The sequence below is a fragment of the Lepidothrix coronata genome, unplaced genomic scaffold (genome assembly GCF_001604755.1).
Source record: "Lepidothrix coronata isolate B3197 unplaced genomic scaffold, Lepidothrix_coronata-1.0 Scaffold134, whole genome shotgun sequence".
NCBI lineage: Eukaryota > Metazoa > Chordata > Aves > Passeriformes > Pipridae > Lepidothrix > Lepidothrix coronata.
Window position 1 is genome coordinate 108,776 of NW_016690314.1, and position 24,643 is coordinate 133,418.

At 42.8% G+C, this 24,643-nt stretch overlaps 1 protein-coding gene across 2 annotated transcripts in view; it reads left to right on the plus strand.

The window, feature by feature from the left end:
• The window catches only part of FGD5 (FYVE, RhoGEF and PH domain containing 5), an 87,823-nt gene that overhangs the window by 48,246 nt on the left and 14,934 nt on the right, over window positions 1-24,643 (plus strand). Inside the window, exons 6-14 of one of the 2 annotated variants that reach the window (XM_017827094.1) lie at window positions 2,587-2,738; window positions 4,675-4,831; window positions 5,238-5,325; window positions 8,183-8,233; window positions 9,713-9,771; window positions 12,922-12,993; window positions 14,512-14,580; window positions 21,656-21,739; window positions 23,325-23,404. In XM_017827094.1, coding sequence (XP_017682583.1) covers window positions 2,587-2,738; window positions 4,675-4,831; window positions 5,238-5,325; window positions 8,183-8,233; window positions 9,713-9,771; window positions 12,922-12,993; window positions 14,512-14,580; window positions 21,656-21,739; window positions 23,325-23,404 — 812 coding nt within the window. The remainder of the gene's footprint in view (window positions 1-2,586; window positions 2,739-4,674; window positions 4,832-5,237; window positions 5,326-8,182; window positions 8,234-9,712; window positions 9,772-12,921; window positions 12,994-14,511; window positions 14,581-21,655; window positions 21,740-23,324; window positions 23,405-24,643) is intronic. The other variant, XM_017827095.1, reaches the window with a different exon arrangement.

Sequence of the window (24,643 nt, forward strand, 5' to 3'; positions counted from 1 at the left end):
GAGAGTTTTTTTAATATATTTTTTAAAAAACATTAGTTTTAATAATAACACTATTCGCAGAGACACATGTGAAAAAACACATTCACAGCATGGATCTGGCCAGACTGGTCAGACACCAGAGCTTTCCTTCATACTAGATCTGCATCAGGTTGGAGCACAGCTCAGCGCAAACCGGGTGGAAAAAACAACTCCTGGTGTGATGGCCTTAGTTGGACAGGTTGCAACCATGGCTTTAACACCAGCTCTGCTGTGACTAGATGCTTGGGCTTTGTATGTGGTTTTGAACTACCTGAGCCTTCATGAGATGACCAAGAGTCCCTACTGGGACTTGTTTTTTTAACTTAGGATGCAGTGCTACCCTATTGGAAGGCTCTATCTTAATTCAAAGTTGGTTGTTTTCCTAGTAATGCTATATTCTCATCTTGTGTTCTGGACTACTGACTAGACCGCACAAGATCATATCATATCAATATGATAAGATCCAGCCCCTCCTGGCTTCAAAGTCAGTGAATCTAAGTATATTCAGCTACAAAGCCTCAGTTCAAGTATTTTTAATGCTGAATTTAAAAACAATACCCTGTTTGAGGTACTTACTGGAAAAGGCCAGCATTTGTAGGCTGGCTGGCAATAAGAGAGAATGCTGCAATGCCTTACCTTCACACACAGGGAAAAAAGGAAAGGAAGGTCAGATAAGGATAGATAGTATTTTTATGGGGAAGGAAGCTTTGCAATCTCCTAGTCTGCAGCTGCTGCACCAAAAGAAGTCATCAGGAGCTTTCAAACCTCACAGTTAATGCGGCCTTTCTGTTGAGCTGTTTTGAGTATTTACTCTGGTTTTCAGTTTTATCCCTTTTTCCTCATCTTGTGCAATAAAAGCTCCATGCACTTCATGACTTATTGGGATGCAGAAAAAAGACTGGAAAAGGAACTCACAGAATTAGTTTCTAAGCAACTGTATATGAATGCCTAGTTTCTGCTCTCATCACAAACTGGGGTGCACTTAGATTTTTAATTGTTCACTTATTTTCATAGAAAAACTGAGATTTAGATACTTTGACCATGAAGACCTGACTAGAAGAAATGGGAAATTCAACAGTAAGAGCCCAACCTGACCCTGATAGAGGAAACACACAGGGTCATCTCCTTACAGGGAATACAGAGGATAATTAAACCTCTTAACAGGTTTGCCTGAGGACTGTCCTCAGGCAAACACTGAATACTGCACTAATGCTCTCCTATCACTTGTCCTTTGTAGTATTCCTGAAGAAGTGGGTGCTGAAATCACACTCTGTTAGTTTCATTGAATGAAAGCTGCTGCTTTTGACCACCAGGTACTGCTGTGGAGATACAGCATGTGGTGACAGCACCCTGGCTCCTGGCAAAGGCAGGCAGAACCCCTGCGTTAGGAACCTGCCCCACGCTGCTCAGCAGCAAAGCTGTACCTGCACACAGCATCAGCCTGCCTGCCCTGTGCTGTGCCTCACCTTGCACCCACTGCCACAGTTTGATTCAGAGCTCCCCAAAGCCCAGGCAGCTTGAAGTGCCTGAGCTTCTCTAGCCATTGCCTGTGAAGAGGGAACACGTGTGGCAGCAGCAGGCAGGGGAAATAGCAGTGGCTGGTAAGAACCTGGAAAGGGCCATGGCAGCACATTGGCCAAAGTCTCTCAGTTGTATCCAGGTGATGGCAAAGGCCCCTTTACAAGTCTGAGTCAGAGAAGAAGGATTCTGTAGGAATCAGGCTTTGACCTGAAAACATTTCAGCATTGAGAGCTCTGAATGCAGGAGACTTTCAGCAATGGTTTACCTTCAAAATATTTGCTGGCTGCTGCTGGGGTGATTTTCTAATGCCTGGGATCTTATCACTGCAGTTTCAGATGGAAGCCTTATTCCTCACTTCCAGCTCAAAGCTGGGGAAACCTTTTGCTATGTACTCTTAAATAGGTGCCCTGTTATGTACCAGAGCTGGCTACATATGTGCCCATGTAATTTATAAACCACTTCAAGATTAAAACCATTTTTAATACAAGGAATAAAGGACCCAATTAGGTTTCATAGGGAAAATTATTTGTTCCACAGCTTAAATTTGTAGCTTCTTCCTCTTTTTAAGTTCAGAAGTGTTGCAAATTCTAGCACAAGGCATGTAGACATTCATGTTTTTCTTGTCAAGCTGTTGGATACAATGAACCAATAGGACAATCTCATCCTTCATTTTTAAAAAGTATGTTTGGGATTAAGAAACACTATAAAAATGAAACCAACTACACCAAGAAAAGCAGTGGTAAAAGGCAAAGTAAATAAACAGATACCAAACTCATTGTATGCATAAGGGTCTGATGGCTTGATCAAGTGAAATGTTCAATATTAGGTTGACAGCATTGGGGAATTCAGCTGAAAATGTGTATGAACTAATGGATAGAAGAAAACATGTGCTATGATCTCCTTGCCATACTTAACACACTCTATCACAGTTTATGGCATATCTTTTAATTCCTAGGAAGCATAGTTTAAGAATCAAGAAATTGTAATAATCATTTCAGAAAAGGTATTTTAAGTCTGTTTGCCCAATTTCCATATCGTTTTTCACAGGATTTCTATGAAGGCATCTTGAAAGTGCTTGGAGAAGATGATGAAAATGAACAAGAAGTTGTTAAACTCAAGCAGGGCTTAAATGAACTCCCTGAAATTTATGAATTACACCAAGACATCCTGGGAGAACTGGAAGAGAGAGTCCTTAAATGGTACGTACAGATGGCATGGTTCAATGGCCTTAACATACCTTCCACAGCAGACGGGTGAACTCATTGCTGTTCCCTTGACCGCACCAGCAGGGAGGCTGGGATTCCAGCAGAGATGAAAGGAGTAGAACCTGAACTACTTCGGCAGATTTTGCATACAGACAGGAAGGAAGTAAATGTAGAGGCTGTCAGGCTAAAAAATCAAATACTGAAATATTTGTGCAGTTATAGCCCATGACCCTGAAATGGCTCCATCAGTCAGTGTGAGGATAGCCTGCTTTGTATGCATTCCCCTCTGCCAGGTCATAGTTATCACAAGTGGCTTCACACTCCTGGCCTGAAGGTCGTAGACTCATGCTCTGGGAAGCAGGAACAGCAGACATCAGATCCTAAAGATCATCTGCTTACAGAAATCTACATAGCAGCTGTGCAGCTCTCAGATGAGGGACAGCCCCTCGCTCCCAGCACCAAGGCTGGGCTTCCAAGCCAAACAGACGCTGGCAGCCTGCTGAGGGACTCCACCTAAGCCAAACATCCTTACAGGGCGAAGTCTTTCCATGAAAGAATAAGATCATGCCTAAGACAGACAAAGCTCCAAAATTCAATTCAGTTAAAGAGACCTCTGACATAAGCCAGCTTCCAGGCTCTATTCTACCAAACTGCTGAAATAAAAACATCTAAGAGAAATTACCTCAGCAGACCCAAGCTGACTGAACCTACAGCAGCCAGCATGGCCCCTGGCCTAGACTGAATGACTCTGGCTTTCCCAGCTTCCGATGGACCCTGCAGCCCCACACCTCCACCTTGCTGGACTCCAGGAGACAGTGGTCATGGACAATGGCTGATCCTACCTCAGCACTGCCACTGAGCAGTTAAGGAAGTCAGTTAGATGAGGAGAATTTTTCAGTAACAACCTTAAATGCAGGGCACAGCTCTCCTCATCAGCTCTGTACTTCCAAGTCAAAGCACACAACAAAGAAAGAAAAGGCTAAAGGGAGTTGTGTATTGGTTTGTGTCCACCCAGGGGCTATCGGCAGAAAGACCATGTCATCAATGATTTATGATTTACACACTTGTAACACAAACAGAAGTGGTGTTTCCAGCTGAGATATAAAACGACTTGTGTTCTAAAGAAGCCACAGCCCTATTCTAACAGCATGCTACATGTTCCCTAAGACAAAAGGGACACAACTGGAACTGCCCTAAGAGTCTGTCCAGAACTATTCAGTGGCATTCTGTTTTACTCCGTAAAACAGGACTATATTGCAAATGGTGCCAACGCAACAGAATGACACATGTGACAGATCTGCACTCATACAGGGTCACAGGTCTCCACCATGCTTGAAGCTTCCAGTAAGTCCTTCCCTATGCCTTCACTCCCCCAGACACCCGTGTTGTTCTGGACATTCCCAGGAACTCATGTTGCTCTATTAAGTATGATTTCTCTTTCATGATCTCAGATTTTGTTCTGTTCTCTCCTTGTACATGTTCAGTAAAAATTTCAATACCGTGCATCTGACGGTGGTGGGGCAGTGCTGAGAAGCGGGCAGTGAAGGAGACCTGAAGATCTGGTATTACAACAGAAGATGTCATATTCTCCCCCACAAACATTGCTCAAAGCACTGCAGCAGCTGAAGGGTCTGTTTACAGAAGCAGGAGCTGTATCCTGGAAGGGGCCGCTATGGACACATGGTGCTGCTGTGGCAGAGGCACAGCCAAAGGACCACCTCCTTACGGTGCCCGTTCTAGGGCAGCCCGTGTTGTTGTCCAGTCTGTCACAGAAGCACTCCCTCTTTCCTGCCATTTAACCTAGGAGCTGCATAGTGTGCTGAGCCACTGGGGGTCTAATACAATGAGAAGGAAGTATCACTCTGCTTCTTTTTATTTAGTTAGTTAGTTAGTTACTTATTTGCTGCTTCTTTTCTTTCTGTGGACGTAGGGAGGAACACCAGAAAGTTGCTGATGTTTTTCTCTCCAGAAAATCAAGGCTGAATCACCACACAGCATACATTGTGCAGTTTGACAGGAATTTGTCTTTGCTAGATGAAATGTGCCTTAAATATTCCCAACTGGCTACCATGATGCAGGAGTTTGAGGTAAGGCTCATGTTTTTTTACTTGCACTAATGCATGGCTTTGCCATGGGGAATACTCAAAAGATACTTTTTTCTGCAACTCCACCAGTATTCACACATAGGGTAGAATCTTCACAGATCCTGGTGCTAGAACTGAAGCGAGAAGTTCACTTGTGCATGATGTGTTTCTGTTTCTGTGTCTGTTGCCCATATACCCCTGTGTTTGCACACAGAATGTATGTTGGTGAATTTACAGATCTGTGAGTATATTTTGTTGAAACATAGTGAAGTGGTTTCTCAGTCACTTATTAACTTATCAAGCTCTTTGAGGATGTGTTAGAGTTAATAACTATAACTATGACGATAGTTTGGTGTTGAGCTCACACTCCCCTGCTCTTTGTGTTTTCTTTCCCCTCCACTGAGGACAGCAGAGCTCTGGTGACAGCCCTCAGAGTGTGAAACACCAGCTTTTGAAAGTGGTGCAGCGTGTCTTCCAGTATCGTGTGCTGCTCACAGGTCAGTAAAATTACTCTCAAAAGTACCCAATGGAAACACAGCCAAGATGTTCTGTGCCTCCACTGTGCTACACATTGATGCCAAGACAGCTAAAATAGAGCTAAAGCAGTGTGGGATTTCCTGGGAACTTCAGTATGCTTAGTACAGGATACAGGAAATGTCAGGGAGCCTGGGAAGAGGCAGGCACTTCTTCAAGACAGCCATGTTGAAAGGTCACAAAAAAGTGTAGGCAGGTGCTTTTAGCCATTCCATCTTGGCTTTTTCTTTCTGTGAATCAGAAGAGGCAGAGTTCAGCCTCACTGCCAGCAAACAGGCTTGATTTTTTATTGTGTCAAGGGCAATTATCAGAGACAGTAGAAGACAGCTGGCCTCAGCAAGGATACTCTGCACTGCATCCTGTATGACAGTGGCAAGTACCACCTCCTTCATCAACAAAGCAGTGGTACTCAGTACTGTACCCTGAGTCCTGTGAACAGCACACCTAAGGCTAGCGATAAGTCAAAAACCCAGTCCAGTTTTGCTGCATTGTAGGAGGCAGAGATACAAATTCACATTTACAGATTTTACATTTACAGTAATAGCTTCCCTTTACATTCAGGACCATATGTATAACTCCCACCTGGAGTCTCTCCAGGGGGGGTTGTGTTCCTTCTCTGCAAGCCACAGCAAATCTAGCAAGCCTGAGCCTCTGAGAGGAGCAGGCTTTCTGATGCAGGATGTGGCCCTAGAGGGAATTGGGAAGTTTAGAACTGGCTGGGGAAGGAAATTATGAAATGTAACAATGAGTCCCAGTGTTGTCAAGTAATTTAGTCAGAACACAAAAGAGCAAGGATCCAAAGACATAAAGATGGAGAAGTGCTTTGGGAGTATGTATTTAAGGGGGTGAAGAGAGATGCAAGATGAGTTATGCGTGGGACAGTAAAAAGGAAGCCATAAACCCTGCCCATACAGCCAATGAAGGGATGGAATACTAGAAGGGACTCCTATAAATGCAGCAGAACAAAGGGACCCTATGAAAACTTTATTGAGAGCATAGATTAACATCAGTTTCTTTGTGCTCCAGACACTTTGATCAAGGATGCAACTCATTATTCTCAGCTGGGTTTGCTTTTTTAGTACGAGCAATACAAACGAACACCAGATGCCAACAGTAGGACTTTATTCCTGTCTGACTTGCTTCCCTCTCTGGATGTGTCTACATTAAGGGCAACTTCCCAGACTTGTGGCTTGCAGTACTTAGCAGTCTCACATGATTCTTACAGTGTTTGTAGTGCATGCACACAAATACTGCATCAAAGTAAAAGGAATTGGCATATCCCCATCAGAAATACCCCCACTATCCTCTGTTTTCTCTTCCCATTTCTGTGGTCCAGAAGAATAAATTGCAAACATGCAGCATGGTATTTTGGAAGAAAGCTGGAAGGGCTTCAGTGAAGCTCCAGTGATTAGATTTCATCTATGCTTGAAGCAACTTCAGGTCCTCCTTGTCCTAGGTACTGACAGAAACTGGGAAAATGAAAACTTTTGTGTGTAGTGAGATATGGTCTGCTGGATTAAGATATTACAGAAAATAGTTTTACTGCTTCAGTTCTTCACCTCAAGAAACCAAGCCACTCTTTGCCTGTTAGGACAGAGGGAGTCTGGAACAGTGCAGTCTTTCAGATTCTCAGGTGTATTTGTGTGTTCATAACTGGCTGTTTCTACCAGATAAGGCTGGTATTTATTAGGATATTGCTTGCCAATTAATGCACCACAGCCAAAAGGACTTGCCCACTCAATCCATAGCTAAGAACAGGGCTTGCAGCAGTGAAAAGGAACACTAAATATTGCCTGATGACACTGCACAACCCCTTCCTGCCTGCCTGAGTACAGGCAGATGCTCTCCAGAATGCAGGTAAAAGCCAGGTAAAGTTCAGGATGCCAGGGAGGGCACAGCACTAGAAAGAGAAACGTGTATGGATAGGGCATTCAAGGGAGCAGACATCCATGCACAGCACCATTATCAGCACAGAGGTCTACTTCTTGGATGCAGAATTCAGGAGTCTGGATTCATCAGCAAGATAAGAATGAGGTATTTCTAGTTTAGGCTTTTAGAGCTGTGGCACTCACATACTGCATTCTTTAAAAGCATAAAAATGCAGACACAGAACAGGCATATGATCCAAGAAAAGTAGTCCAGACAGGTTAAAGGTTTGTATATAATGCAAATATAACTGCTGTAACCCTAAGCCCTATTGTATCTGTTTTACAGAACCTATTTTCAGAATATGACTGAGTTTGGTAGTAATCATTTGAACCCTAGAACCAGAGTCTCCTTCCTGTGCCCATAAAAAGCATATGATTTATTTATTATAACTATAAATATAGCATTAATTCAGATAGGAAAACAGAATTCATTAGAAGAACAAATATTTGTAAAGTGGTGCTACTCAGCAATTCTCCAGACTGAGAAACATTGTTGTCAGTGTTTATTCATTTATACCTGCCAAATTATATGAGGAGTTCAAATCTGTATCAGTAGTCTTGCATTGATTCTCAAAATAGAATGCAGTCAAAGATGAGTTTTTCTTTGGAAATAGGCTATAAACACTTAATTATTTGGCAACAAAGTAATGTGGGACATCCTGGAAGTGTCCAAGGCCAGGTTGGACAGGGCTTGGAGCAACGTGGGCTAGTGGAAGGTGTGCCTGCCCATGGCAGGGGGGTTGGAACAAGGTGATCCTTAAGGTCCCTTCCTACCCAAACCATTCTAGGATTCTATGATTAGGATTTTATGTTTTAGCTAACAGCACTACAAATTATGTCAATCTGTATTCTGATTATTGGATGTCTGTGTTTGTTGGATTATTTTCTACAGATTACTTGAATAATCTTTGTCCTGATTCTACAGAGTATGAAGCCACACAAGGTAAAATGAAATGGGTAGAACAAAAATGCTGCTTGTAAAGAGGCACAAGACCTACACTGGTAGTATATGATTATTTTGAAAATTTTGTGTTAGTAGGTTAAATGTAAGATCTGTAAGAACTGATTACTAATTTAGACAAGTTACTTAGGGCAAGAACCCTTTTTTCATTGAAACGCGGGCTTCCTTTTTACATGATGGAACTTATGGAAGAAGAAAATATCATCTATACAGGCATGGTGCAGATACTGTAGTTCTGGCCCAGTCATTGAGGAAATCCTAGTCCTCTTTGGCTTTGTCCATATCTGGCCTGGCCATTGTAAAGTGAACTGGGATGGCTCCACCTGCTTGTTTTTGTACTGTTATCTGTGGTGTGCCTGCTACGCTCTGTGAACTTCGGAGAAACCCGGGAGATTTGAATCGTGTATCTCTATTCTGGATTCCTTAAGCCTACATAAACTTGAAAGACATTACATGAAAATCAGTTCTGCATAATCAAGAACAAATCCAGATGTTCAACTGCTAACATCATCCTTTCCAACACGAGACAGATAAAACAGAAGCCTCTTACTCCCACTGAAGTCAAAGCAAGGTTTAGCTGTGGCCTCTGTGGGAGTAGTTTCCAGGCTGGAGTAAGCAGCAATAACATTGTATTAATGAAACTAGTTCACTTCTCTTACACTGAGTGTAAATCCAAACCAAGTCATAGGAATAATGTCTGTGGCTGTCTGAAATTCAGTCAGTCTGTTCTGACCAAGAGTAGAGACTCATGCAAGATTTAGGACCCTAGTCACTGACAGTAGAACTACAGCTATACTAGTAATTTAAACAACACCAAGGTGGACCCTCAAGCCCTCTGGCCACAATTGCCTATCTTGTTTGTGGTTAGCACATGCTTGTCCCATTTCTGGCCAGCAATCGTTAGCATGCTCCCAGGTTTGATAGGAAGCCCTGTTTCACAACGGAAGGGATGTGAAATAAAGACCCAAGCCATGTTATGCCACTGCTCTTAGGGCCAGCAAACATACCCTATTCCAGGTTGTTTGTCAGCAGAGAATCCAGGATTTAATTCATGTCACCACTTCATACACATTTCATTCTGAAAGGGATGCCATGTCCTCTCCCTCAGCAGTAAAAGGTACACCTTAAACTGTACATCTCTCCCTACCACAAGCTCCAGTTGCCAAAAATCTGCAAATAGAAAACATTGCAAGATTTTGTGCCACACTAGGTGCTTAAAAGGGACCTCATAAGCTCTCTGGGTCAGCACAAGTATGATGCAGTTTGAGAGAAGGGAGGAAGGGAGGACAGCACTGTGTGCCATGTCAAATTTTCTGCCCAGTTGCATTATGAAGGTGCCAAAGAAATCAAAGGAGCTTGAGCTTTTTGTTTTTTAAGGATGCCCTTGCAAACAGAAGGGATTTCGGCTGTTCTCTTACTCTTTTATGTGATATATGGTGTTCGTTTTGCTCAATTCCTCAGCTGCCTTATTCATTGTTTCTGAAATCACGGACCGAGCCAATGACAGCATGCTCCAAGCGGTGAGTCCTACCATGAGCTCTCCTGATCAATACTGTTGCACATCTGCTGTAGTGAATACATATCTCCGCTAAATTCTGAATCCTCCTCCATGGTGAAACTCAAAGGCTTATACAGATCTGGGTTACAGCATTGCAGATATGAAGTAGGTCTATGCCCTATGGTGTAAGACACCATAGCCAGCAGCACAGTTTTGTTTCTCTCTTGGGGGTTACTGAAATGCTATGCAAAGCAATAAAGGAACAGGTGGGAATTTTCAGGGTTCTATTTCTAGACAGCCAGCACTTCTTTTCTTTCTCTCAGATTTAAAAAAAAAAAAGGCAAATAATTACTCTAATTACAGAAGAAACTGAACAATGTCAGTCAATTTAGAGTGTTAATAACTTGTTGTGCATTTGGTTAAAGTTCTAAGCAATAATTTAGACTTGGCATGTACTGGGAAGGAGGAAGACTGCTGCTGCCATATACCAGCTCATCAAACTACACTCTGAAAATCTGACAGGAGCACTGAATATAAACACAGAATATTAATGAATACAAATGAATATAAATGACTCATTATTAGCTTTTTTTGTTCTATGATAATAACACTGTAGCAGTTTTTCTCTGGGAACTATTAACCCAGGATTTTCAGGCACATTATGACAATAACTATCTCCACAGCATTTTCATCAGGTAGGAAAATATTACTTGCAATTTACAGATGTGCAAACAGAGGCGTAAGGCCCACCATCACCGAGAGCATTATGTCTATCTGTAACTCCAGGAGATGAACTAAGCAGAGTTTGTATTGCTCACTGAACGTCTACTGATCTGTTAGAGGCCCCACGATGCTAGGAGCTATAAATCATTCTTGCTATTAACAGCTGGTGAGTTCCTTGGGGAGGTGGTCTTCCTGCATAGACGTAATGATAAAATTATGGAAGCTGCAAGTTCACTGCTAAAATGGCCAGAGAAGGATTTCAGCCACCCACATCTGCAGTATTAGCTGGGTGGAGCTCTGCTTTTATTTTTTAATTGTAGCTTGTGAAGCATCTTTGAAAGGAGAATGATGATAGTTTTAAGGACGATGAAGAAAAATATAGACAGGGAATTTAGGCGAACTGTAGGGAAACTATACCCCCCCAGCTGCCCACATTCCCAGATAAACCACTGTCCTTCACATGTGATGGCTGTTTGACTTTCTTTAGGAAAAGAGTTTGATACTTCTCTGTCCATTTCCTGGTGAACACGTGTCCATTTTGCAATCATCAGCATTTCAACAGGCATCTCTGCCAGCAGTCCTGAGAAAAGCTGAGCTGCAGCAACTTCTCCTCTCACTCGTGTAGAAACCCAAATGAGTAGTACTAGTGTTGGCATGAGTGTGCCCATAGGAGGGCACTGCCTTTTCTGTGGATGAAGATCAGGTTTGCATTGTGGAAGCTGTCAATTTGACAACTTTTGCCAGGGCTAAAATACCCTTTAGTGATGGGAAAGTCCTTTGCAAATATCTTTTGCACATGTCAGCTGTCCCATGATCCCTGATATTTCCTGTGCTATTAATTTATATGTTGTTTCCATTTTGTTGGCCTGTAGTATTTTAAAAGTGACCTGAAAAATTCCATTTGTTGCTTCCTGCATTTCAAAAGAGATACTTGACACCTGAAATTCTTGAAAATGTGTCAACTGTGAGTTATATTGGATGGGAACAATGCAGCCCTGTGCTGGTCAAGCCTTGTAGGTGTTTGCATATATTTGATATGCAGTTACTGATTAAGAACTAAACTTACTATCATGCTAAACAAGTGTAATATTTCACCAGGGCAGTAACATATGGAGGCGTTTCAGGCTTATCTTAAAAGCAAGCTGAGATAGGTACATTAATTGTGTTAGCTGAAATCCAGGTAAATTAGCCTTGACATACCATCATGTTGATATGGATATGCTCCTTCTGGTATCTGTGATAGCTTTCTTAATTAGCTGATTCTGTAGACAGCACTGATTTGTATCAGGCAGATACACTGTATGATCTAATCAACTCTAACTAATCCCAGTGGTATCTTAATGCCAGTCAATGGAGCAAAGGAAAACAGACCATTACCTGTGTAGCAGAAATCTGTACTCAAAGGCTTGTCAGGTCGTGATGCTGTGTCAAATATGATCCTTAATCTGCAGTTTATCTGGGTGCATAAGTGAGGATTTGGGATACAAGGGCTAACTTAGACAGGAGACTCCTACCTTTTAGGGGTATTCCAGCAATGACTCATTGCTGCTGGGCAGCCCATGCTACTGTTCTGATCAGATAAAAACCACAGCTGAATGCTATGCACAAGCCTGTTTTAACAGCCTCACCTGCAAAATGGAAGATTTGAAAAGACTAGCAATATTGCAAAAGTACAGATATGCCTTCTTCTTTTGTCTTATATATTCACCTGATAGCATTTTTTGTTTTTTAATGAGAACACAGGCTTATCTAGATTAATCTTATTTACCGTCCTCATAGATAAGTTCGTGCCTCGTGCCAGTGTGCACTGAATGACTGTGCTTTAAGGCCAGGTAAACGGTTAATAATATCAGAGCTTGATCATACTTCATGATTTTTGCAAAGCATCAAAACAGGGATGCAGCTTCATTGCCTGCTTACTAGTTTACCTTCTAAATCCCCTATTGCAAAGGTATTAATTCATTATCACAGAATATAAACCTCCAGATAATCATAGCAACAGTCTTATAGTATCAAAGCCTCCTTTGGATTATCTGTGTCATGGCTCTAACGCACAAGCCTTTGGGGCAGATACTGCACTTTGCCTCTGCTTCTAGTTTATTAGTTCCCAGAGCCAAAAAGTCAGCAAAGAAGCCAATGTATAAATACTGTATGAAGTTAGCAGGCCCTTTGGAAGGTGAACTGAGAGATCAGAGGTAACAGAACTATAGGAGGTCACAGCAGATTGAATGCTGGTGATTCTATGATTCTGTGATGAGGTTTAATAAAATTTGAAAACCGGAAGAAGACTTTCTGGGCATAAAATACTTGGTCTCAGTTCTCTCTGAAACCTAATTCTGTAATATCAGTTTTAAAGAAATAAAATGGTGAGGAGGGGTGAGGGAAGGTTTGCCTGCTTGTCTAAACTCACTCTCCATGTGGTCTTCTAAACGCTATTTCTCTCCCCCAGGAAAACCTGCAGAAGCTGGTACACATCGAGCACAGTGTGAGAGGGCAGAGTGGCCTCCTCCAGCCAGGAAGGGTGAGTACTGCAGGCAGACCTATGCTGATAAGGGCATTGTTTCTGGCCAGCTATATCTCCAATTGTGTGGATGGCTAGATTTCAGGCCTCTACAGGTGTTGTTTACTGAGCTACTGTGATAAGAGTTGGAGCACTGGTTTGTGTAAAAAGCCATCACTCTGGCAGTGCACAAAGAGAGCCTCAGGCTGGGAAAGACATGCATTGTCTCTGCATTTACACAGAGCAGCCATTTGATTTTTCACTCCAGCTGTTCTCAGTCACCCCAAGTGTAGTGTATTTTGATGGAACTTCTCTTTTCCTCCTTATATACTCCTGTCAAAAGGCTGCAACACTAGCAGGAATTGCTTACAGCTTGAAAAGGCTCAAAATTTTATATGGCTGGGTAAGATTTAAAATCAGGGGAAATAATTTGTTTTCATATTTTTACTTTCACCATTCCCCTGTGGTGCTTTTAATGCAAGTCATTATTTTTAAGCAACACATCAACTGAAATGTGAGAGAATGTACAGCTCTGTCTTGCCAGCCACATCAAATGCAAGTTTCTTCTTCTGGCTTTCAAACCTGTCCAGTTTCCTCAGTTCCAACCTGCCTCTACACTTCCAAAGATTACTTTCTTGAATTCTGCAACTCTGAATTTCCCTTAAGTCCAGCAATATATTTAGCAAAACTCATGAAGGAATTTTCTAGGCATGCATACTCATAGCATGAGAATCCTCATCAGCCAAATACTACAAATACTACAGTCAACCTCTGTTTTTCTCTCTAAGAAGGTATCCTCACTTGCCCTTACCAGGTAATGCTTTGACAAATTCTGCAAAGCTCAGCATACAGAATCTGTGGGACTGGCCTCTGATTATAAACTGTCCTTGAGTGGAAAACTACACCAGATTCTGTTCTTCATCTGAAAAGAATAGATGATTGTTGATCCACTGATGTAATTCAGTTATGCCAGACCTTTTCAAATGTTACTGCAATCAAATTCTAGTGTGCTGGTTTAGCTGCCTACATATGCAGTCCTACCTACATATACAGTAACAAGATGGACCGACAAAGTATTGTGCTTGCAAACATGTACAGATTATGTATGCAGGTATAGTTAGGTGGATGTAGAATGCTGAAACTGAAGATTTCAACTTTTCTCTTTGGTCTGTCTATTTTAGAGGATTTTAAAGACAAGAATTCTTTTCTAAAGCCCATTATGTGTTAACTTTGCAATCTGTCACACTCACCTCGGAGCACAGTCTGCAGTGCAGAAACAGTGGGCTGAGGACAAGTGGGCTTCCAACCCATTTAGTACTGACACAAATGCAAGTCATAGAGGGCAGCAGGGCTAATCCAGGCAAAGATTAAACCAGATCATAAGGAGTAACGCTAGAAACAGGTATGGAGGTTATCTATCTCCTCCTGTGCTGATGAATGCCGTTGGAGTAGCTCTTTCCCCAGGAGGAATATTCTCTTTTGTCAGTAAGATTTAGAATAAGGAGTCTCAGGATTACAATCTGTTGTTTTCTCCTTCAGATCTTTGTTAAAGAGGGAACGCTGATGAAAGTTTCTGGCAAAAACAGGCACCCTCGGCATTTGTTCTTGGTAAGATTTATATTTTTACTGTCTCATATCTTCCCATACACTTATGCAGCCCTGAACCCTGGCAGAAACTTTCAGGCTTCAAGTCATGTAACCATCGGCAGTGATGTGGTGAGTCAGTTCCTGTTGCTAACAGGGCCTGTAGTCCTTTCACATGTCCCATTGGCCCTGCATACAGGAATATGGGCTGTACAGCCCTCCAGTTGTGCCACACTCACCTACTGCCTTGAGCGGGCCATAATTCTGCAAAGGAGTGCAAGTTTCCAAGGAGATTGGGAGGATGTGAGCTCCTGAATACCTTCAGGAATTAAGCTTCACACTTCAAAGTCCTAAGACCTTAGGAGATTTGCTCAGAAGCAAGAGGGAATACCCTACTGCTACAGTTTTCTTTGGTCGCACTTGGGAGAGATTTGTATCTTTGATGCTGAAGGACTGGGTTTTAGTTCCTGCTGTCCACATCTATGTAAATTACCTGATAACTATGTGCATTGCCTCAGTGTAGTTCCTCTAAACACACACCTCCAGCTTCCTGTTGATTAGAGCAACAATTTTTAATGAAAGTTTGCAAAATTCTAGGATATTTAAGAAAAATGAATCTTTCAGCACTTGGCTGGAATACCCTTCACAAGAGTCCACAACCTTACTGCAAAAATTGCAAGTATTTGCAAATCAAAACGATGAAACCTCACTGTTTGGGCGATATACTATGAACATTCATACTTTCTGTTTTGCTTTACACACTCCATTGAGCAGTTAGAGAGTATCTGAGACTCCAGGCTCCTGAGCTCTGTTCTCAACTTTTCAGGTAGCTTATTGTGTAACAATAGGGATTATTATGCACTAATCAATATGAAGGGGAAAATAATACTTGCCTGTGTCTTAGGAGTTTGTTACCTGCTTACCTGTTAATGTGTGAAAAATTCTTCAGAGTTCCTTCCCAGAAAAAAAGCCATAAAGAACTGAGCATCACTGCTGCTATTAACATTAAAGTACTGTTTGCAGAATTTATTTTAAAATAAATTACTTTTCTGCCCAGAATAGTTATTTGCTGTGGCCTCTTTATGTGCTGACAGCTTTTCACCATGGGATCATTGTAAGGAGGAGAGATGGCTTATTACAGAAGTCATACATTTTGCATTAATCCTTCTTATTTCTCCTTCTTATTAATAATTCCTATTTGTGCATGAGTGGATGCACAAGCTTCTTTGCCTCCTCAATCACATATTGCAATCATAATCAAAGATCAGATGGGACACAGTGCTAGCACTGCACTTTTCTGATGGTTTCATTGGTTTCTGTGAAAATTCAGACTTTCATGTCATGGATTTCACCCAGATCTTCAAATATGAGATTGCTGCAGTGCTGTTACCGAGTCAACATCAACTGAGTCAGGATAACTGGCTTCTGGAGCTGGTAGGCAGAGACAGGAAGCCGAATAGCCTCCCTGTAATCCAAGAGAAAACAGCGACCTACTGAGCCACTTGGATCCTCACAAGTCTATGAGACTGGATGGGATCCATCCAAGGGTGATGAGGGAGCTGGTGGAAGAGCTCTCCAAGCCTCTCTCCATCATCTACCAACAGCCCTGGCTCACTGGGGAGGGCCCAGATGATTGGAAGTTGGCGAATGTCACACCAATCCACAAAAAGGGCTGCAAGGAGGACCCAGGAAACTCCAGGCCTGTCAGCCTGACCTCAGTGCCTGGCAAGGTTATGGAGTGGATCATCCCAAGTGCAGTCACACAACAGCTACAGGATGGACAAGGGATCAGACCCAGCCAGCACGCATTTAGGAAGGGCAGGTCCTGTCTGACCAACCTGATCTCCTTCTATGACCAGGTGACCCGCCTGGTGGATGAGGGGAAGGCTGTGGGTGTGTCTATCTGGACTTCAGCAAGGCCTTTGACACCATCTCCCACAGCATACTCCTGGAAAAGCTGCAGCCCACAGCTTGGACAGGGGCACTCTGTGCTGGGTCAGGAACTGGCTGGATGGTGGGGCACAGAGAGTGGTGGGGAACGGAGCTGCATCCAGTTGGAATCCAGTCACTAGTGGTGTCCCCAGAGATCAATGTTGGGCCAAGTTCTGTTTAATATCTTTACTGATGATCTGGATGAGGGGATTGAGTGTACCATCAGCAAATTTGCAGATGACACCAAGCTGGGGGGGAGTGCTGACCAGCTGGAAGGCAGGAGGGCTCTGCAGAGGGACCTGGACAGGCTGGATCCATGGGCTGATTCCAAGGGGATGAGGTTCAACCAGGCCAAGGGCCGGGTCCTGCCCTTTGGCCACAACAACCCCCTGCAGCCCCACGGGCTGGGACAGAGCGGCTGGAGAGCAGCCAGGCAGAAAGGGAGGTGGGAGTTTGGATTGACAGGAAGCTGAACATGAGCCAGAGTGTGCCCAGGTGGCCAAGAAGGCCAATGGATCCTGGCCTGGATCAGGAACAGTGTGGCAGCAGGAGCAGGGAAGTGATTCTGCCCCTGAACTCAGTGCTGGTGAGGCCACACCTCGAGTGCTGTGTCCAGCTCTGGGCCCTCAGCTCAGGAAGGACATTGAGGTGCTGGAGCAGGTCCAGAGAAGAGCAACGAGGATGGGGAAGGGACTGGAGCACAAGTCCTATGAGGAGAGGCTGAGGGAGCTGGGGTTGTTCAGCCTGGAGAAGAGGAGGCTCAGGGGACACTTCCTCACTCCCTACAACTACCAGAAAGGAGGTTGGAGCCAGGTGGGCGTCAGTCTCTTCTCCCAGGCAACCAGCAGTAGGACAAGAGGGCTCGGTCTTAAGCTGTGCCAGGGGAGGTTTAGGTTGAATATTAGGAAAAACTTTTTTACAGAGAGAGTATTCAGGCATTGGAATGGGCTGCCCAGGGAGGTGGTGGAGTCACTGTCCCCAGATGTTTTTAAGATGAGACTGGATGTGGCATCAGTGCCATGGTCTAGTAACCACAGCAGTGTTGGATCAAGGGTTGGACTTGATGATCTTGGAGGTTTTTTCCAACCCAGTTGATTCTCTGATTCTGTGATTCTATGAACACTGATGGACTGTAGTAACAACAGTAAATGTCAAAATCATGACTTTTCTGTGGCCAAGGGGAAATGGCTATGCCAGAATCTCCAGGAGATGGTCTTAAGAAACAGCGTTCTCAGCACTACTGCTATCTACTGATGACCACTACAGAACAGATGATAATTACATCCCTACTGATCTCTTTTCTAGAACACTTGCCTTTGCTAGTATTACAAAAATATTTATGAGCTGTGGCTAAAACTGAGACCACATTCCAAGATGTTGTTACCCTTTTGTCTTCCAGTGTGTTAGTAACTGCCATCATAACCGTAGTGGTCATTTTCAAGAACCAAGAGAGACATAAATCTGGCTTCTTTCCTGGTCTAACACACGAAAGTTGCAATCACTTCAGGCTTCCTGTATTGTATCTCCTGTCTGGACAGGGCGAGGATAATTGGATCTTTGAAACCTATTGGCAAATATCTACCTTTGGGTTCAGTGATTTTTTTTTACTCCAGTCTCCTCCACCATGAATGCTCCTCAAGTTGCAGAGCAATTCCAGGTATGGTGAATTTGCAGGAAAGTCACTGTGGAATATAGTAATTCTTGCGTTAACACTGGAATGGTTTTGCATTATCTGCTTGTCACTGCTGTTTTGCTATGGATTTTCTGTGGTGTCACCACCACTATGCCACTACCACTCCTGCACTGCTTAAAGGACTATTTAGCCTGTGGATACATAAAGATAACTACTGCATAGCTATATCACTGTATTTTCATCTTGGCATATAGCACGTTTACTGCATCGATTGTAAGTCCCTACCAACCATCACTGCCAACACCTTTTTCTAACAGGCCAGGCCTGCATGAAAATATCCTTCCCTCTGCCAGTGCATCTACCCCAACCCACAACCCACATGCTGTCTTGATTCTGATACCTGGAGACACTGTAGATGAAAAACCCATTTCAAAACCCCAAGACTAGAATAATCTCCTAAACACTGTCTCTTAAAACTCATATTTATTTAAAGCCTTTATCTGGTAAAGACCATATCATAATCCTCCAAAGCCACTGGCAAAACTCAGGTTTATGTATTAATAAAAAACCGAATCTTTCAGAATTGACTTTGTTTTTGATGCTTCACATGTCAGCTGCCACTCAAAAAGATTACCAGAAGCTAGCATGTATAGGTGTCGTTTGGTTTAGCTTTGATGAAATAAGCGTATATACCTTAGCTATCCAAAACAGATTTTTAGATGAAGAGCATTTTCTGAAGTTCTTAGTAGTGAACTTACTCTGACCAAAGCTAAATCAAGACCAGGACCTGGAGGGAATTTCAGTGCAAGAGTACACACTGAAGGATAACCTTGAGAATTTAACCTCTACTCATCCCAGAGGATGAGTCCACCAAACTAAAGCCGTAACTAGAATATGCCTTAAAAATTGGGTGCATGACAGACTCCTACTTGGCCTGTGCTTTCAGGATGTGTTTTGGTGGTGTGCGTGCTTGTGTTCTGAATATATCTCCACCCATAAGGAGTATGTCTGTGCACAGCCCATATAGGCATGAGAAGGTAGAACACACATTTAAGGGCTTTTTATGGACCTATGTTTCTGCGGCTGTATGGTGTGTGTAAGGTCAGTTGAGCTGTCTGTTTTGTGCAGGCTGATGGTATTGTTGAGTCTGGTGTTTCCTGGCAGGATGTTTGGTGAGTTTTGCTGTGCATCTGTTTCCTGAGTCCAGTCTCTGTTTACAAGGATGTTGGGGCCTCTGTGCAGCACAGTATGGGCAACTTTGCAACTCAGACACTGTCTCTTATCTCACCCTACTAAGAATTTCTCTACAAAGGCTGCTTGTGTTGCAAGTGGGATGCAGGAAGCTGCTATCAAATGGGAGACTCTTAAATGCTCTAGCTGGCAGGGCTGGAGTATAGGAGGCTTTGGAGTCAGAGCTTGGAAAATGCAGCTCCAGCACATATTCAGGCTGCTCCACTGACACTTGGGTTATGTTTAACTCAGACTTGAGTAGAAGAACACAGGGTTCGTAATGAACTAGCCTTTAAAACATTCAGAAAAACCAAACACATGGTGAAGCTTTTAGACAGAAAGTACATTACTTATGGATGCCAGCAGTTCAGCAGGGCATAAACTTGTTTGGATCAATAAATTTGGATACTGTAGGTTAGAAAACTTGCACTTACCTCTGATGTTACTGGGTACCTGTCACAACAGAGGGAGTTATAAAAAAAGTAGTAACAGAAAAAAAGGGAATTAAAGAACATGTGTATCCTTCTTTCTCTGTGTTGTCAACTGTTATTTGGGGGACTCTGTGTGTGTGTATGGAGCAATGCAGAATAAGAATATGTCCTCCAATATCGAACTCTGAGCAGTCTAGGGATCTCAATTATTCAAAAGTATTCTGGCAAACAGGAAATGAGTCTGAAGCCCAAAGACTTGTGGGAACTCCCTTGAGGATTTTGGCAGTCCATCTCTTCTACTGCAGATTCCTGAGAGGCTCCCAAGATCAGCTTTTATTATGGCCCAGTCCTCACTGCTTCAGGGAATAGTGTGCAGTGTGAAGCAGGAGGATGCATGAAACCACTGGTACTGACAATAGTTCTGTCCATACCAATCATATGGTCACCACTCTGGTCTCTTCTGTAGATGTGGCAAAGGAGACAGCACCGAGTGCAAACCCATGTTTCTTCATGATTACATATGCCTTGCTTCACAAGCTTTGAAATATTTGTCATAATTTCACTGTGTCAAGTTGTGGATTGTGGGATCTCTAAGTCACAGCCCACTGCTACATACTTTGGTGTACTAAATCAGAAGGATGAAAAAAATTCCAATGGGCAATTATAAAGGAAAGTCATCATTAATGTTTAGTAAAATCTTGGAATATTAACCAGAGCTGTCATGACAACAGTATGCACCACAGTGTCGTTCTTAATCAACAGTAATAAAAGAATAAGCTGCTTTTTGAAGAAATATATAAGTTTTACAATACATAAAATAAATGGAATTTGCTGTTCAAGAAACCCCATAACAGATTATGTCAGAATCCTGAAAATCTCTCTTAGGAGTTCACTTGCTCAGGCTTAGTGCCCAAGTGCTGCAGGGCTCCATCTTAGGCCCTGTGCTCTTCAACATCTTCATCAATGATCTGGATGCAGGACTGGAAGGGATAATAGCAAGTTTGCAGATGATACAAAACTGGGAGGAGCTGTTGAGTCCCTTGAAGGCAGGGAGGCCCTGCAGAGAGACCCCAACAGATCAGGGGGTTGGGAATCATCAACCATAGGAAGTTCAACAAGGGGAAGTGCCGGATTCTGCACCTGGGATGAGGCAACCATCCCAGATGGACAGACTGGGAACGAGAGGCTGGAGAGCAGTGCCAGGAAAGGGCCCTGGGGGTCCTGGTGGGTGGCCAGTTGGCCATGAGTCAGCAGTGCCCTGGCAGCCAGGAGGGCCAACCCTGTCCTGGGGGCATCAGGCCCAGCATCCCCGGGCCAGGGAGGGGATTGTTCTGCTCTGCTCTGCCCTGGGGCGGCCTCGCCCAATATTGGAGCAGTTTTGGTGACTGCAATATAAGAAAGATATTAAGCTCCTAGAGAGCATCCAAAGGAGGGCAAGAAAGATGGTGAAGGGCCTTAAGGGAAAGCCATAAGAGTTGCAGCTGAGGTCACTTGGTCTGTTCAGCCTGGAGGAGACTGAGGGGAGACATCATCAAGGTCTTCAGTTCCCTCACAAGGGGCAGTTAGTTGGTATTGCCAGGTAGTAAATGCAGAAGCTGCCTTCCCAACTTGAACATGTCATTGCCTTTAAAACAAGTAGTTGTTTCACCCATACTGGATAAAAAAGAGCTGATTCTCTCCTTCCTTAGCCATTAGCAACAGTCAAAAATGGTAAATGCAGGTCTTGATCTAAGCTGTGTAGCTTGGGCTGTCTTCAGTAACAGTCTCAGCAGTTCACCAAGTTACTGCTTGTTCTGGGTATCCCCCTCAGGAGTAATGGGCAGGCCTACAAGCCATATTGCAAATTATTGATTTTGTCTTTCTTTTCATATAGATGAATGATGTTCTGCTGTACACATATCCCCAGAAGGATGGCAAATACCGACTGAAAAACACCTTAGCTGTGTCAGGCATGAAGGTAATGCCTCATCTGTATTATAGGCTGGAATTAAAGTTTTATAGTGAGCTGTTAGTGCTTTGCTGGTTTATGTCTCATATCCAGCAAGGGGAAAGAGGGAATGGACCTGTTATCAGGGGATTCCCTTGCCTCTTACAGGAGACAGAAGGAAGAATAATATAAAACAAACATAAAAAGATAATCTGTAAGTCTATGACTTAGTATGACAGCCTTATTCAGGCTGCATAAATAATACAAGCCAAAATCACAGTTACCATCTGATCATGAAACTGGAAACAGAAAAGATTTATTATCCCATTTTGTCCATTCCTCTCCTATCTCCAGCCAATGCATGATCATTCCCTTCAACATATTCACTAGAGCTTAGTCTGCCTGGTTTTAAACTCCTGCTACTCAAAATTTACACAAGCCTGGTTTTCATGTGCCTTTTATCTGTTATAATCAAAAGCATCAATGGGTTAAAAAAGCAGTTAGCCAACTTTATGGGGAAAAGGTGTGTTGGGAGCGATTTCGTGCAGTGATATAAACACAGTCTCTTCTTCAAAAAATGTATACATTGCAGACACAATTCATCTTGTCCTTACACTCTTTCCCTAAGCATCCATTGGCACCAGTACCTGTGCAACAGGAAATACTGGACTGGAGGGGTCTTTGCTTCTTACCTAGCCATACCTCCTGCCAAGAACCTTCATAACTGTTCTATAGCTAATATGCCAAGTTACATTTCTGTGAAAGAGAATTTGAAATTACAAGCCAGGTGTCTGATGATCAAGAAAACAGACGAGATGAGAATTACTAATCGTTAATTCCAGTGGAATAACAGGGGAAACTTAAGGTATTGTGAAAAGGTGGGAGCCTGATAACCCCAGGGACCTGATAGCTTAAAACTAACTCAGGGATCCCATCTGGTGTAGGAATTGCCAAAACATTCTACCGTTAAGTGAAAAGGAGTTGCAGAGCAGGTACTTGTTGAGGTATATTTGAAACATTGAGTCACTAGCATAATGATGCTTGTTAATAAAAATGTATGAAACCATGAAGCTATGTTTCTCCTCAGTGGCTGCTGCTATTAGCAGGCAACTAATACACTAGATGGCAGGGAAAAGATTTTAGATGAGCTGTAGCTTTTAAGTTTGTTGGGTTTTTTTGCTCCTAAAGAACCTTGCTGCAGACAGGCATTCACTGAACTGAAGTGCTTTGCTGTAGAATGTCTGCATGTCAGAAAGAGATTTCTGTTCATTACAAGCATAGACATAACTTTTTCCAAAATGCTCTGACACTTGTCAGACTAAACATCTCCTAAGCTTGTCACATTAAAACTGAACCCCAATAGATACTTCATCCTTATCTTTATAGGCTGGATTAAATTATTTCTTTCCTTTAGCACCAATTGAAATAGAGAGCGTTCCTCATTACACCAGCAATACAGCAAACAAAAAACCCCTACCTGCCCACCTCTTTGCATTGAAATATGACAAAGATGGCTGGGACATCATAGATCCGTATGCATTGAGACTTGTATGGTGTACTGGTTATAGACAGTTTAACTCATGTCCACATTCATGTTCATGGCATTTGTTTCTAGGTCAGTCGCTCAATGACAGAAAAAGCCCAAAACGTCCTGAAGATTGAATATGATGAACACTGCCTAACCCTGTCAGCAAGGTATTGTTCCCATGGCAGAGGGTGTTACATTCTAGAGCTGTGTCTCTAGATTAGTCCAACCAATACCCAAGACTGAAATGGCGTCTCATTCTTTTTTAACTCAGTATCGATCTGCTATTGTGACAGACAATGGCTGAGTACTTGATTACATAATCAACAGTCATAAATGTGAGGCTCATAAACTACAACTAATTCAATTAATGTACTCAGTAAAGATTAGAAGTTGGGTCTTGATAACATCTTAAAGTGAAAGGAAAGATAAGAACGTTTGTTACTAAGAAACCTGAGTACTTTCCATTATCTTTCACATGCTTTCCCTGCAACACTAAGAGTATGTTATATCTCCCTCTTACAAGTTCCCTTGTTACCTCATACCATTGGGGCTGCAAAACTTCTGGAGAAAATAGTAATTAGGTAATACCATGCAACAGATATAAAAGCATTTAATAGTGCTTAAATGACAAAGCCAGAATTAAACCTTACTGGCAAGCTCATGGTTTTTCTAGTAAAAGAAATTTCCCTAATGAATTTGTGTACTGCTAGTACTGACTGCGACTGGGAGTCAAGATCTCTGTCCTGGGATTACACGCTAATGCCAGAAAGAGATTATAGGTCAGCTTCTGATCAGTATTTTTCCTGCTTCTAGCCCAAAACTATCCTGCAAATTTACTTACAGCTATAGCAGAGAGGTGGCTGGCTTGATTTCCATGTGTAAGTTATTACAAAAGACATAGCACACTAGCAGTGGTATTAAAAGTCTTCCAAATAACAAGGTCTTCAATGCTTTTACACACTGACTTTCCCACCACCAGTCTCCAACTACAAAATGGCTGGAAACACAGCAGACTTCCTAAATTACACAGTGCAAGAAAAAGACAGGGAGGGCATTTTCTTATTCAGAATCAGAATTTGGAACTCTCATCCTTCCCAGAGCACTTACCATCTGTGGGCCATGCTCAGCTATCTGTCAAAGCCTTTTGGTCCATTTCCTTTTATAACCATAACCATATCTGAGATTATCTTAGACCTGTGCACTCATCACAGTCCTTAAAATATACACACAGTAATTTTGAGTTACCTGCCAATTACAAAAGCAGGATGTATACAGTTCTTCTGTATTGCAGAGGGGAAATAACTGCTGTACGTCCCCATTAGCCAGAGCAACTAAGCTGGCATCCCTAGTGAGCAGCTTGGGACACTTTGTTTGCATTGTTAGGGTGTTTCTTTGCCTTTTGTACT